General features: G+C 36.4%; 2 protein-coding genes across 3 annotated transcripts in view; one reads left to right on the top strand and one right to left on the bottom strand.

Annotated features, from left to right (window-relative positions):
• The first annotated feature begins 1091 nt into the window (after nucleotides 1–1091).
• On the top strand, nucleotides 1092–2322 carry LOC120074810 (60S acidic ribosomal protein P1-like). The gene is made up of 4 exons (XM_039028027.1): nucleotides 1092–1226; nucleotides 1334–1423; nucleotides 1790–2008; nucleotides 2111–2322. Exons 2-4 carry the CDS (start codon nucleotides 1355–1357, stop codon nucleotides 2162–2164), a joined length of 342 nt encoding a protein of 113 aa, XP_038883955.1. The 5' UTR covers nucleotides 1092–1226; nucleotides 1334–1354; the 3' UTR covers nucleotides 2165–2322.
• Nucleotides 2323–3137: 815 nt separating this feature from the next.
• The window catches only part of LOC120074784 (vacuolar protein sorting-associated protein 8 homolog), a 44365-nt gene continuing 31841 nt past the window's right edge, over nucleotides 3138–15661 (bottom strand). The window contains exons 13-19 of one of the 2 annotated variants that reach the window (XM_039028026.1): nucleotides 14434–14722; nucleotides 13197–13484; nucleotides 12984–13093; nucleotides 5073–5406; nucleotides 4023–4424; nucleotides 3698–3941; nucleotides 3138–3608 (exon numbers count right to left, since the gene is read on the bottom strand). In XM_039028026.1, coding sequence (XP_038883954.1) covers nucleotides 3583–3608; nucleotides 3698–3941; nucleotides 4023–4424; nucleotides 5073–5406; nucleotides 12984–13093; nucleotides 13197–13484; nucleotides 14434–14722 — 1693 coding nt within the window. In that variant the 3' untranslated portion in view covers nucleotides 3138–3582. The remainder of the gene's footprint in view (nucleotides 3609–3697; nucleotides 3942–4022; nucleotides 4425–5072; nucleotides 5407–12983; nucleotides 13094–13196; nucleotides 13485–14433; nucleotides 14723–15661) is intronic. The other variant, XM_039028025.1, reaches the window with a different exon arrangement.

The following is a 15661-nucleotide window of genomic DNA, read 5'->3' as shown; positions in this document are numbered from 1 at the left end:
AAAACAAAACAAAATAGATGAAAAATATAATAAATAAATAAAGGAGAAAAAAAGAGAAAAAGAAAATAAAGCATTTAAAAAGGATACTGATTTCCATTCAATTAACTGAGTTGTTTTATTAAAAAAAAATTAAAAAAAATAAAAAAAAATACATTTTTGGTCCGTAGATTTTGAGTGTAGTTTCTATTTAGTCCATAGGTTTCAAAATATTACACATCTAGACCTTAAGTTTTGAGTTTGGTTTTAATTTAGTTCCTAGATTTCAAAATACTGCAATTTTATCCCTGACATTTGAATTTTGCTTCAATTTTGTCCCTATGTCTCAAAATTTATACTTTCAACCTTAATTTTTCACTAAATATTCACTTTCCGTCTTTTGGAGTTAATTTATGTTAATAAATTAAAAATCATTAAAGAAATTATAATTAATTAAGTTTTATTATTTTTATCACTTTTAAAATTAAATTTAAAATTTCACTTCTAATTATAATTAATTAATAGAAATTGACGTCAATGATTGAAGGTAAGTATTTAATGAAAATTGAGGTTAAAAATGTAAAAAATTGAAATCTACGGACCAAATTAAAACAAATTTCAAATCTCAAACGTAAAATTATAACATTTTAAAATTTAGAGACTAAATTAAAACAAAACTCAAAACTCAAAACTCAAAACCCAAACCCAAAACTCAAGAACTAAATGTGTAAAATTTTCAAATCTAGAAATCAAATAGAAATTAGAATCAAAACTAAGAACCAAAAAGGTATTATTTTCCTAAAAAGAAAATGGTGCTGAGTTGTTTGTACCCCGTTTTTGCAAAATTTCTACTCTATTTTTGCAAATTGTTTTAAAGTGATAAAAAAAATTTAAATTCTTTTGTTACTTGGTCCGATTTTCATGGTTCATTGGGTAGGGTTTAGTTCCTTTTTGTTATTAATTAAAGTTAGTCCAATGTTATGGCGACACGTACGGCATTCCTTGAATAATATTTTATCTTAAGCCTGGCGCCGTCGTTATTTTGACAATTGCAACGCTGTCGGACCAGCTAGGTAGGCCTTGGGTTGGCTAATATTTTGGGACGTGTATTCTGTTTGGGCCTGTCGAAGCAGGGCTCCACAAATAATACAAGCCCACTTTGAAGCATCAATAAAAACCCAAGTTTCAGTGATTTCTCAAACCCTAGAACGCTTTCCCTCTTAGCGCAGCGAACAACAGCCATTCATCTGGTCTGAGATCTCTCTTCAGCTTAATTTTCAACTCTTGTTCTTGTTTTGTTTTTCTGTAATTGATCTCTGTTGTTGTTCTGCGTTTCTTCTTTCTTAATTTTTGCTAGCTTGCAAACGTGCGGTGAAAGATGTCGACCGGAGAAATTGCTTGCTCCTACGCTGCCCTCATCCTCTACGATGATAATATCCCCATTACCGTATGCTTCTCTTTAATACTGGCACCCTTCTTCAATATTAAGTTTCTTTTTTTTTTTTTCCTCATTAGTTTCGGGGATCGTAGTAACTAATGGGAAATTACCATGTGTTGTTCTAAGTGATTGGGTGGATATCATGATTTTTTAATATTTTGCGTGATTTCCGTTTAGAATAGAGAAATTACGAAACATGGAGTACATTTAATTTGTATTTCTGTGGAAAGAATGCTTACGATCTAGATCGTCGGCGTGTTTATGATTTTTGTGCCAATTTATGATACCTGCCTTTTTTTTCTTTTATTTCTATGAGAGCGTTCGTTTCCTATCATTTGTAAGGAAATAAAACACCAAAATGTGTTTTTTAAACAGGCAGAAAAGATTGCCACGATTGTAAAGGCAGCTAATGTGCCAGATGTGGAATCTTACTGGTTCGGTCTTTTTGCTAAGCTGGCTGAGAAGCGTAACATTGGAGATTTGATCCTCAATGTTGGGGCTGGTGGTGGTGCCGCAGTGGCTGCTGCTGTCCCTGCTAGTGGAGTTGCTGGTGGCGCTGCTGCTGCAGCTGCTCCTCCACCGGAAGAGAAAAAGGTACGCGATAAGCCATTTCGTTCCTAGGAATCACATAAATATTCAAGTCTTTTCTATTTTGAAAGCTTAGTTTTGAGATTGGATTACTTTTGGTGCTTGCAGGAAGAACCTAAGGAAGAGAGTGACGACGATATGGGATTCAGTTTGTTTGATTAGGTCGGTTTATGGCTTCGCTTATTTTGTTTGAGGTTGATTATCTTTTAGATGCCCGAGGGGGGCTCCTGTTATTTTACAGATATGTAATTTTGGACATCCGTAACAAATTTGCCAGAAGTTTTGATTTGAATATGATTTGATTTCATCTTTGCGGTTGAGTTATATTATAATTATATACCATAGATTATAGATTTGATTTCACCTTTGCGGTTGAGTTATATTATAATTATACATATATCATATGTCCTCTCAGTTTGATAGTTGTAATATTTGGTATAATTTGTTTGGTTTCCACGTCGCTATTTGTTGTTTCATTAGCATGCTTCCTCTGAATCTTTTGGACTACAAAAGGTGATAATTGCATCGTTTTAGATTGAATTTGGCCTTTAGTATCAAGTACCAAGGTTGACAAAGGGAGATGGGAATATTGTAACTTGGCAAGAAATTGCGAAGAAATCAAGAATGGAGTTTTTAAGTTCAACTTTAATAGTGTTTTTAATAGAGATCCTTAAATGTTTATAAAGAATTACTCTATTATAGATATGATTTTGAATGTGAATTTCCAATTGGGTAGATTTTGAAAAAATGGCGTGACTAAAATTTTAAATTAAAAAAGTCATGTCAACAAGTTTTGGCTTTCGTACAATCATATCAACGAAGCCACCGGATCATCTCCTGAGAAGGTTGAGATCTACCGCCAAAGATGATTTCCTCTCAAGGAAAGAAGTATTTGGTTAATTCGACTATCCCCAATTCAGGATGTGCATTCTTCAGAGAGGTTCAATGCATTTCCAGATCTCCCATTCCGATTCCCAGTGATGCATGGACTGAACTGTGGTGGTTCAACTCTTTTTTTTAGAATCATTTAACATTTCGCACTTTAAGTGGATGTCAAGGCCACCTTACAGAACGTCCTTGAGAAAATATGTATCCATTTTGTTTTTCCTTTATCATTATTTTTTTAAATGCTTTCTGTTTTCTATTTGACCAATTTCACAGCCCCTATTTTATTTTTCTGGGACTACTTTCAGTTCCAAAACTTGTCAACGATAACTAGAATCATAATCAACATTGTTTACAACCATATTCTAGAGACCAAAATAGAAGGAACTTGATCAAAACAACAGGAACATCAGTTTCATCTTCTAAACACTCAATTATATAGTCGGTTGGGAATTGAACTGGGTTGCGCCCTTTGTGGACGTATCTCTGTATCGGTATGCTGGCTGAATTCAATTGATAGCTCATACCATTTACTCTAACAAATAGGTTAACTACCTACCTTCGTATTTGTATTTACAGCTACAAAGTGTCATTCTTCCCTTCTGAAATTTGAGAGGGAGAGGGCCGTGTTATAGCTAATAAAAAACACCTCTATCTCACATGGGTTTATAACTAAATAGTTGCTCCATACTCTGTCAAGAATTGGTCGTCTTCTCTTTTCCTACATGATTATATATGTATTTCGTTCTATGTCAGAATTTGCCAGCTCAGAAAGATAAGCATATTAGGAGGATCAGAAACAAAACTCACCGAATAGACTTGCTTTTAAAGGGAATCGTAGGGAGGACGGTCTCTTTACTTTAACCTCCGTGAGTTGCCTGCTCTTATTTAGTCTTTCTACTTTTTCTTTTCCACTGCTGCTTTCTCCTACTAAGAGATGATATCCTTTTGTGACCTTGTCATGGTAGACGGTTGGTGGTGCAAGCCTCAGTTGAGGCACATTTTCTATGTCGATTACTCTTTGGTTTTTCTGTAAGTTAGTCAGTATCTCAAACTGCAGCAAACAAATTCAGGTATATTAGTTCAGTTGCAACAGAGCATATTGTTCACTGCACTAGTAAGACATAAACAATACCCGTGGTATTTGCTGAAGAGTATATGGGAGCTCCAATAAATCTGTTTCTTGTGGATATGAAACAGAAGCTCCCGATGATGATTGAGTTCTTGATGAGAATTTATTCACTAGACCATACTCGCTCGGTGCTTTGCTTCTAGACCGTTGAGATTGATTGCTATGGACACAAATTGGGCATATGAAGTCACCGCCCGATGCCTCATTGTCAGGATCTTCACATTGAAGATGAGTTGCATGACCACAGTTAAAAACTCGTACTCTGTAACTTGATGAGCTTTTGATAAGAAGACGATTGCATATGCAACAGACAACACTCTGGGGAGCATATCCGTGAGACGCCCCCTTCTTCAATAAACTCATGGTATAGAATGTGTCATCCTCTATCAAAGTTTTGGCAGTATCCTAAACAAGTTTGAAAAGACTTTAAATTTACATGAGGTAGAAAATATTTGAATACCTAACGCAGAAAATTAGTCAAGCCTCCATGTTCTATTTAATGCAAGTTTTGAATTGCATGCACAGCATTTCCCAGATATTTATAGCTTCGTCTGTATTAGAACACTTCTAACAGAGATGCATACTCCTAGAATTTTGAAGCCATAATGCAATGTACGGAGTAGTCTAAATGAAGCATAAAAGAAAGAGATTCAGGGAAATTTGATCATATAAATGGTTTTGGCTCTTTAAGACAAGATAGGAAACTCAAGCCTCAGAATTGTGTATATCTCCTAGGCATTTACCTTGAAATAAACATGTACGTTCTGTGTTCCATTAGATCCATACATTAGTAGCCTCAACTAAACTCTATAATTATTACTTGGTCGCACAGAGTTTAAAGGAAGACGTTTTATTTTCAAATCAAGACCCTTATTCCATTACCATGTAAAATTTTAAGAATACAAACTTAAAAACTTGATTAAAAATTTTAATACTAGAAATTTTAATCATAAAATTTAATGATGATATTTATTGTTGAAAAAGAATAAGCCAGATATCAAGCACCCCAGACATATTGTAGCAAGTGCAAGACTGAAGGAATGAAAAGAGTACCAGGATTCTTCTTTCAAAGCCAAAAGTCCCAAGCATCCCAAGTATGGTAAGTTTAAAATCGCCAAATTCTTGACTTCCGTTGTCATATAGAAGTCGGGACATGATAGTTGGAAGATGAACATATCCCGTCATCCCCTCAACTATCTCTCTGATAAATTGAGAGAATAATCTCCTCAATATATGGGCAGCTTCATTAGACTTCAAAATTCTCCATGTAACTATGTGTGCCTCTTTAGCCTTTTGTGAAGCTGATGACTCGTTCAAGAATTGAACTTGATTTTCTTCAAAAGAAGCAGTTCTATAATTATAAGAATCAATTAAAGGCTCACAAAACCTGCCAATCCAAAGAAAAAAAGTTTATCACAAACTGAGAACCAATTTAATTTATAAATGCATACTACTTCTAAGACTAAAGTTATGCTCAGGAACTACCCAATTGCAGGATATATTTATCGAAGGGAGACAGTGGTTCCTATGTTTTTTCCAATTAAGATTTAAGATGGATACACATGGGATATAGAGACACACACATATGTACGTGTACCAAAAAACATATGATTAAAAGTTAAAAAGCTGTTAACACATCCCTTTCTTCTTTTTCCTTTTTCATTCATCAATAAGTTTGTTAGCAATGAGAGAGGCATCTAAGATTTATCAGCATGCTAGCTACCCTCCTTTCAAATCTCTCAAATATCTCTGCATGATGTTATTTACATGTGATAACGTGAAAAAATAGTACTTTCTCAGCAAAATTTCTCATTGGATCTCACTTCCGCTGGATCAAAAGATATTGTCATTTTATACATTTGGAAAGAACACCCGAAGAAGGTAAATTCCTTCATTTGGGAGCTCCAAAGAAGATTTATAGAACTTCCCTATTGAAAATAAAAGAGAATAACAAACTAAGGAAGATTTTGAGAGTTCCCACCTCTCCTGTACCCGAACACAAAATGCCAAGAAATTAATACCTCACCCCATACCCCGCATATTTAACTAGATATCCCCTGCTGATAAATCTTAGATGATGATATTTACACGTGATAACTTGAAAAAATAGTACTTTCTCAACAAAATTTCTCATTGGATCTCACTTCCTCTGGATCAAAACATAGTGGCATTATATACATTTGGAAAGAACACCCGAAGAAGGTAAATTTCTTCATTTGGTAGCTTAGCCACTGTCGCACCCATGAGAAACTCCAAAGACGATTGATAGAACTTCTCTATTGAAAATAAAAGAGAATAACAAGCTAAGGAAAATTTCGAGAGCTCCCACCTCTCCTGTACCTTAACACAAAATGCCAAAAAAATTCCCCCCAACAACACACAAGGCCATCTAAGCTTCATTGGGTTTGGAGCAATGATTTCAAGTCCAACGTCATTCAAATTTTAGTGGGCCCTGCATTAAGTGCAAGCTCAAACTTTATGGACTAATGCGGTGGAAGCTCTTCTTTCAATAACTTGGTTTAAGAGAAATCAACATATATTTCAAGACAAGTCACTTCCTTATTCTATTCGTTATGAGATCGCTCGATTCTATCTAAACACTTTGCTCCTTATTCAACTCAAGATATTGATTTAAATTGGAATGTTTTTAGTGCCTCTTCATAACTTTAGTCTCTACTTTGTATTATGGTTCTAGCTAGGGATGGACAGTGAAACCGTAGAAACCTAACCAAACGACCGAAATATCAACAAAACCGGAAAAAAAAAATAATAAATGAATAAATAAATAAATAAAAAAGCAGTTCGGTGCGGTTCCATGTAATTCTGAAACCAAATTATTCGGTTCGGTTCGGTTTCAATTTCGAAAACCACTTTTGAAACTAAACCGAACCGTTTTTAATAAATTAAAAATATATATATAGATATATAATAGTTTAGGGTTAGAACTTTCTTCCTTCACTCAAGTCCCACCGCCCACTCCCAAGTCCCAGACCTCTCAAGTCTCATGGTGAGACTCACCTCAGTCTCCTCCGTCCTCCCTCCATACCTCTCGATCTCACAAACACCTCCCCATGAACACGAACGACCGCCTCCACGGCTCCTCGAACGTGGAACACGAACAACCTCATGGAACGCCTCACTATTCAAAGACTGTTCAAAGTTCGACCGCCTCCACAGCTGCACCCACCTCCCTTTGACCATCTCCCTCTCAGTCTCTCTCAAGTCTCTCTCAGTCTCTCCCTTAGCTACCTTCATTTGTTCGGCAGATTCTTCTCTCTGTTGTGGGTACTGGGTAGTGTATAGTATACTATGGATTATGGAAAGAAAAAATGGCTGTGATTTCCTCTGATTTTTTTTATTTTTTTTTAAATTGTCATACACACTGATCAATTGAGCCCATTTCAAGTTCTTTTTCTTTTTCAAGATCTGCATCAAATTTTCATTAAACTTTTATTAACAAATTCTTAGAGATGCTTTTTATCAACTTTGAAAAAGAAGAGAAAATGGCAACACCCTCCAATCCAACAACATTTGCTCTCTGTTAATGAGGTTTTCTGTTGATGATGGAAACCATAGGCAAGAGGAAGTGGAAGGGAGAAGAAAGATAAAAAGGATGGGAAACAAAACAAAAAGAGTTAAATTAAACAAAAAAAAAACCTCAGAACTGAATTTCATGCAGTTTGGTTTGGTTTGGTTCGAACTGCAAAAAATAGTGGTTCCGTTCCGTACAAAGTTTAAACAAAAACAAAAAGACAAAAAAAAAAAGGTTCAGTTCTGTTTGGCCACCAAACCGTTTCCATCCCTAGTTCTAGCCTTGTTTTGGCAAGTTTGAAATCTTTTATTTTTGTTTTGTCTCACATACTTTGAGTAGCAGACTCATTCATTATTTCAATGAAAAGCCCTGTTTTTGTTTAAACAATAAATAAATAAATATCCTACACTAACCCAAAGGGTCCACATACAATGTCCTAGAACTTCTCCTATCTCACTGCACACTATGCTTTCTCTCTCCCTTCTACCCTTTTCCACAACCATTTCCACATTTATAAGGAGGCCTATTGAAGATAGCATTGGCTTTTCATCCACTCAAATAAATTCCCTATTTGCAAGAGTGCGTCTGGAGGCATTTATTCATCCCTGAACCTATGCTGTGACATTTTTTGGGACTGAGTTTTGTAAGACCCCTGGTTATGGTTATGGGAATAGTAGAGTTATTAGTAAATATTAGGATTGTTATTAGAAGGGGGCACTTTGGTATTAGTTGGTAAGTTGTTAGGACTTTTAGTAGAGAAACTAGGTTGAGAGGAAGGGTAGGAAGAATTTGGTAGTTATTTCCTAATTAGGAATGTTGGGAGAGAGTAGCCCTCTAGAAAGGCTATGGTATATTGTAATTTCTTTATGGATATTGCAATATAATTCTATCTTTTAGTCTATTTGTTTGTTTTTTGTGTTGAGTGTTCTTGTTAGGAGGGATCCTAACAAATTGGTACCAAAGCTGTTCATCCTGGGAACATCAATTTTAGAAATGAATTGTGGTCGATTGAATGAAGCAATGTTAGAAGTAAAGAGAGATGTAAGAGCATTGCAACAAAAGCTCATTGAATGTCTGCGAAGAGATAGAGAAAGAGAAAGAGAGGAGAGAAGACTAGCTAATATCAAGGTAAAGAAAGAAGAATCGGAGAAATAGGAATTCCACAATCGTGGAAAAGCAGCAATGAATAAGGAATGGTGTATGTTCAAGCAAGCTCCAATGAGAGAAAATCAACACCGAAGATAGAAGAGAGGGAAGGAAAGCCAATGGAACCTACCAGAATGGCCAAGAGGTACAACCGATGGAAATAAAGGAAAAAAAAAGAAGTGATGAGGAGCTCTCCATGGCAGGAAAGAAAAAGAGAAAAACAGTGGCGTGAAAGTGTTGGAATCAAAGGAGAATGGTTGTGAAGAAGATAGAGAGAAGAAACGATACCTGGTCGTTGATTTCCAAAACCGACGGCGAAGAGTGAGATGGACGGAGATGAGGACTTGGTGGAAGTGGAAACGCCAATCAAAGAAGGTAGAAACATAGGGCAAACATTACAGAGGACAAGGCAAGGAGACAGATGAACAAAGAATTGTTGGAAGGAGTACTATTCGAGGAACAAATGGCAGAAAAATTGAGATGTCAGATGGAAGAAGAATCGACGAACACCATTACAGTTGGTGATGAAATTTCCGGAAGGGCGCAAATGCAAGTTTTGTAAAGAGAAGGCAAAGAAGACGTCAGCGATTCGTTGGATGGGATGGCGAAAAGGATGGAGACCGGAGATGGTGAAGAAACCACAAGGAGAGGCAGAGCTGATCAGGAGAAGACGACGTGGGCAAATTCAAAGGCCGACTATTAGCCAGGACGACGTTAGATCCAAAAGCAATGAGAATGGCGGCCATATCCAATGGCGAAGAAGGAGGTGGTTGGCGATGAGGGCAATCGGGTTGTTAATGGCAGATGTAGTCGTGACGAAGGCCAATGGGGAGGAAAGGGAGCAATGGCGTGATAGTGGGGGACCACTAACGTGTCAAGAGCTAATAGAAAGAGGGAGAGGAAACAAGCAGCGGCGAAAATGGGAGGAAAATGAAAAGATTAACCCTAATGCCATCCACGTGTCAACCGGTTGGGTGGGAGAAGAATGGAATCAAGACCTTATTAATTCTAGGTTAATCGGACTAAAAATGAATATGGATGATGATGCCACCTCCGGCCCAAGGAGGAGAGCTGGGTGATATCAGTTGGGCTATCCTTCCAAAATAGACCGATTATGAGTGATTGGGTAGAGGCCCAATTTCCTGGTTATCAAGGGGTTGAAGAATTTGGCTTATTGAGCTGATTATAAATTTCGTGGATGAGGTCCATTATCTCTCAAAGTTAAAATGTGATAGCTTTAAAAGGTGGATTTCAGGCCGGGTTGTTATTTGACCCAAGACTCAACCTGACACGGCATTGCTGCACCTATGGGAAGAAACTAACCCTAATGGCATTATATGACAGGTACGGCTCTTCACCCACATTGCCGACCATCTCCATTAGACACGCCGATGCCACTGATAAACAATATCATCTGCCACCAATTGGGCCTCCGCTACGTGCCACAGGCCGCCGTTTATAGTCAACAGACCAACCATTTTCAATTTCTGCTGCGATGGATATTAGTTTTTGTGTTTTTATTCTTAAAAAAAGAATGCATAGGAAGATGGTGGGCTAGGCGTTAGCAAATAACTTCCGTTGAATTATAGAAGTGGGAATCAAGTTTCTGTGTGGTGGAGAAGAACGGCCAAACGATCGGAGCAACGGCGTCGGGTGGCAGATTCTGGAAAAAGGGAGAATGGCATCGAAGATGAAAACAACTAGGGATGGTCGTATACAACAGCAAGGGTGGAGGTGGTCGGGGATGATGAAGAAGAGGAGGTTGAAGTTGCTGAAATGTGTAGAGGAAGGTTGCCGACAGTGGAGGGAGATGAAGGATTGGGAGTGCTGCAATTTTTGTGAAGTGGTGGGAAAATTAATCCTTGTTTTTAACCGGTTTCATGTCATGATTTTGACTCCAAAAACTTACTAGAATTGGGTAGTTATCCCAAAGAGAAGAGGCATTACTAATTTCTTGATTTTGTATGGGAAAATAGGAAAATTTTCATATGTATTTCATCTAAAAAAATAAGACATTAATGATGAACCAAATCAAGTGGTCAGTTACAAACATTACAAACAATGATGAGGAAAGAAAAACAATTCTATTTTTGAATTATTAATAATATAGGGTTATACAGACTCAAACCGTAGACCTTCCCACTGAAGTGTCAGGTGGTGGGGTCAGGTGTTAAAAGAAGCTGCAGCATTATCTACGGGTCTGGTTCATGGGCTGAAGTACAAGAAGAAGCCCATTGTCCTTCCAAGGCTGAAGAAAAGGGGTGGTTAATGGGCTGGTGGATGAAGCCCACTATTTCCTGCAAGCCAGCAAGGGCTTTTGGGCCCATTTCATTTTGTGGGGCCGTTTGTTTTTGTTGGGCGATGGACCAGCTGTTGGAAAAAGTTGCAGAAGCATATTGGCATTGTTTTTGGGCTAAATCCAAGTGAAACTATTAAAAGCCCAGTTGCTGCCCACGGATGAAGAGAAGACATTTCTTCCCAGGAGGCTGGTGGTCTGAATTTAGTATTTTTATTTGGGAAATTTTCACAAATAGAAAAAATGTCAAACTATTTACAAAAATAGCAAAAAAAAAAAAAAAAACCAATAGACATTGATAGACTTCTATCAGTGTCTATCACATAGTATCAATGATAGACTTCTATCAGTTTCTATTATTAATAGATACTGATAGACTTCTATCAGCCTCTATAAAAGAAGATTAGATTTTGCTATTTTATAAATAGTTTCCCTTATTTTTCTATTTTTGAAAATCCCTTTTTGTTTCAATTAAAAAGAGAGAGTCTTATTTCCCACCTTGAGGACAAGGTGTCTTTGAAGGGCGGAGTATTGTAAGACCCCTAGTTATGGAAATAGTAGAATTATTAATAAATATTAGGATTGTTATTACAATAGGGCACTTCGGTATTAGTTAGTAAGTTGTTAGGCTTTTAGTATAAATAGAGAAGATGGGTTGAGAGGAAGGGTATGAAGAATTTGGTAGTTGTTTCCTAATTGGGAAATTTGGGAGGTTGATGTTGACTTTCCAGTGCTCTTCCTCTTAAGAAAGTGTAATCTAACCTGACTAGACTATGGGTGCGGGAGTCGGTTCGCTCAGGTGGTCTTTCTGCTTCGTGGGCTTCCTTAACGTTTAGAGTTGTTTTGATTTGAGAAAGGAGCACCAGTCGTGAACCGAAGTTGGAGGACCGATTGGACTGCTCCTAAGTCGGTGAGTCTTGTTCAAAAGCCACTTTGGTCGTCCAAATTCCCTTTGTGTATGTGCTTCTCGGAAACGTATAGTCTCCCGCTTATTTCAACGAAATTTCGTTGTCCGTCACACTTTTGAAATCTCTACTACTAAAAGGCTATGGTATATTGTTATTTCTTCTGGATATTGCAATATCATTCTATCTTTTAGTCTGTTTGTTTGTTCTTTGTGTTGTTGAGTGTTCTTGTTAGGAGGGATCCTAACAGTTCCCCAACTTTTTGCTGGCATATCTACTAGAGGTTTTGCATGTTGTGACAGTATTTGGTTGGTCATCCTTTCAATAGAAGAAAACTCTATGACTCAATTTTATTGGAGCTTTATTATGGTCTAATTGGAATACCTCACGTCTTCAAGGATAGAGAAAAAGTTTAGGTAACTTCTTCAATCCATGATCCTTTTTAGCTCTCATATGGGGCAAGTTTTCTACTTAGAAACTATGGCCCACCATCTCCATTTTGTATCTTTTGGGATATGATGAGGGTGCTAGGGTGGTGTCAACTAGGTTGAGATGGTCAGATGCACCTGCCGATCCCTTTATCTCGTCTTTTTGCATTATTATATCTCCTTGTAATATGAGCATTAGACTCTTTTCATTATATCAATGAAAAGTTTTTTGTTTCCTTTTCCCAAAAAAAACAAAAACAAAACAAAACTATAGCACGCCTTCCTCATAATCCAACAAAACTATTTTTTTTTTAAATTTCCTCTTAATTGAGTTTTTCTCTCTCATATTTTTTTAACAATATATGAAACTTCTCATTGAGAAAATGAAATGAGATTATTGCTCAAGGTTTCAAGGTTACAAACTCCAAAAGGAGTGAAAAAGCAAAAAATCAACAAGTAAGCAAAAGAAGACCAAACTAGCAATCAAAATAAAACTAATACACAATTCAGAAAACGTGAGGAAAAGAACTTTACAACTGCAGTAAAAAAACTCTTGATCATTTTGTAATTTCAACTTAGACGTGTTTCTTATTTTTCATTTTTTAAAAAATGTTTCTTATACAAAAGAAAAACCCAGCCAGAAGGTAAAGAACTCACGAGTCAAGTAATTTGAACCAAAGTGTCTCAGACTCCTCGGAGTTCAAACGGGGAGTATTTCGCTGGCACAGTCCAATACAAGCATGCAACAAAACCTCTACAGCTTTCACCTGCACAAGAATGATTGGAGAAAACATGAGTTCCCGGCAGCAAAGCTTATACATGAAAACATGTAGAAATTTCATTCACATTTCAGAAGTTCAACCAACAAACCTCTTGCAATTTCAAAACAGAGCTGAAATGTTGTGAATCATTAGAACCACTTGAAGCACCATTTGTAACAATACCTCCCACCGCAGCCTCTAGGTCATGAAATTTTTTGTCAAGGCTAGAAAGTGTTAAGAAAAGAGCACTACCAACATCACCAACCCTCTCCAACAAGAATGCTGCAGCATCAATAACCTCATATTGTTGGCAGAGGCGCAAACAATGCTCCACATGGTAGCTATCAAAAGTCTCCAAAAACTTGAGAACTGATTCACGTTCATACTGACAAAGTAGCTACAAATCGCACAACAATTAAGGATCAAGCTCTCTATGTTCAAGAAATTCATTACAATCCAAAGAAAAATCAATATACTAACAAGTTCTTTCCCGAGCGTTATGTTGTTGAAGCCTAGAAGAACAAAAAACTAGTATGGTAAAAGCCTATGTGGTTTTATGGAAACCACCGCAGCTTAATCAAGGAGGCCGTTAAGTTAAAGGTGGGTAAAGGTAACAAAACACTGCAAGGTAAGTTGATAGGATAACAAGCCAGCAGCTTTTAAAGGACTTGTTCATCAGACCTTTTTACAATGGTAAGTGATTGTGGGAATGATGAATTTGAGATAGGATGAAATCTAAGATGTAGACAGGCGTAAGGTAAACTAAAGAATGAATAGACCTCTTGGCGATTTTGGCAATTTCCATCCACCAAGCAAGAGGACTTGCGTTGGTTAGAAATGGGTTGTCGTTTGTTATGATCATATTTCATTGGTAAAGATTTTTTGCCTACCTCACACATCTTTTGTCTATTTATGATGAGCAAACTGACAACTTACATAAGAAAAGTTTTCATGCTTGCAACTCTTTGGGAGAAATTAAGAGGAAGAGATTCTAAACGATGCGAGGGAAATTCAATTTTTTATCTCCCATTGGTGTATTCTCTCTACTTCCTTTTGTAATTATAGCTCCATTCAGTTGATACAAGGTGTATAGGCTTTCTGGGAAACTCCCTTGGTCTTTTCTCCTATATTCTTGTACTTTCCAGCAGTACAATAAAAAATACTGTCTTATGAAAAAATAGAATTACAATAAATAATACCTAATAATGAAAAAAAATGAATTACAATCAATAATACCTAATATATCGCATAGGACAGCATCCAATGACGACCACTATCAATTGAGTGAAAGAACAAGTTTAAATATGCAACTATCGATTTTGCGCTTGAACAAAGTAAATGCATACCTTCACATAAAGCTCAATTATATCATCAGTCACATCAACAGGATTGTTAGACAGATATTTAGGGAAATCGGAGAGCTTTTGCAAGTAATCATCCAGTCCTTTAGTTGAATAGTTGACCCCAAAATTACCATCTTTCTTTAAGCAAGAAAAGTCCAGGCTTCCAGATAGGTGAACCTCAATGAGAGTTTTCAAGTACAGAAATAGACTTCTTGGATGATTATGAAGCTGCGAGAGGATGTCTGAAACCTCATTGTTGAAATGATCGATGACCAAGAAGAATGTTGCCTCTCTGCAAAGAATCAGATATGTTTGAGAGAGGAAATTGAAAGAAATGACCGACTGAAATAGTACACTTATGGAAATAAAAGACTGATTTTTTCCCCTTAATTTTGAGAGGGTAAAAATGTATTGATATGAATAATATCTGTAATTTAGCTCTTCTTATATCGGAGAAAAACCTATTACAAATGTGGAAAAGAATTAAAACAATAAAGAAAAAACATTTGACCATTAATATTTACACAAACATTCATAAACAATAAAAATTCTAGCATTCCCCCTCAAGTTGGTTTGAAAGTATCTTCCATAGCCAACTTGTCAATCCATCTATCAAACTGTTTCTTGGGAAATCTTTCTGTCAGTATATCAGCAGCAATTTGTTGTGATGTAAGAAGATAAGTTCTATCAAGTAAAACTGGATAATGAGCTATACAAATGACAACTTTATTGTCACAATAAATCTATATAGATGTCTTTAGAGGAAAATATTTCATCTTGACTTTTAAGTAGCCTCACAAAGTTTAAAATTAGATCATTTTGATTTTCGGATATTAAAAGTCAAAGATCCTTTAATTTCTTGTTCAGTTCATAATCATGGTTGGAAAGACACAAAATAATGTATAAAAACGAGAGGTCATTTAGCTGAAACAGAGATAAATCAAGAGAGGTATGATCAAATTTATGGTATTCAACGCTTTTGTAGTCTAAAGGTAAACATATTATTTCACTCCTCAAAAATATCCCAAAAAGAATACTTCTAAGAAAGTAGGTCCTCTTTTATAAAGTTATAAGTTTTTTTTTTTGGAAAAGGAAACAAGACTTCTTATTAATGAATAAAAAGAAAGTACAAGAGATGTGTACTTGAAACAAAGTGATACATAACAAAGGATCAGGAGGCGTACCCGGACATCTCAACTAGGTTGACACCCCCTTAGCCCCTCATCATATC

The sequence above is a fragment of the Benincasa hispida genome, chromosome 1 (assembly GCF_009727055.1).
Source record: "Benincasa hispida cultivar B227 chromosome 1, ASM972705v1, whole genome shotgun sequence".
NCBI classification, from domain to species: Eukaryota; Viridiplantae; Streptophyta; class Magnoliopsida; order Cucurbitales; family Cucurbitaceae; genus Benincasa; species Benincasa hispida.
This window is presented reverse-complemented; position numbering and strand designations above follow the sequence as displayed.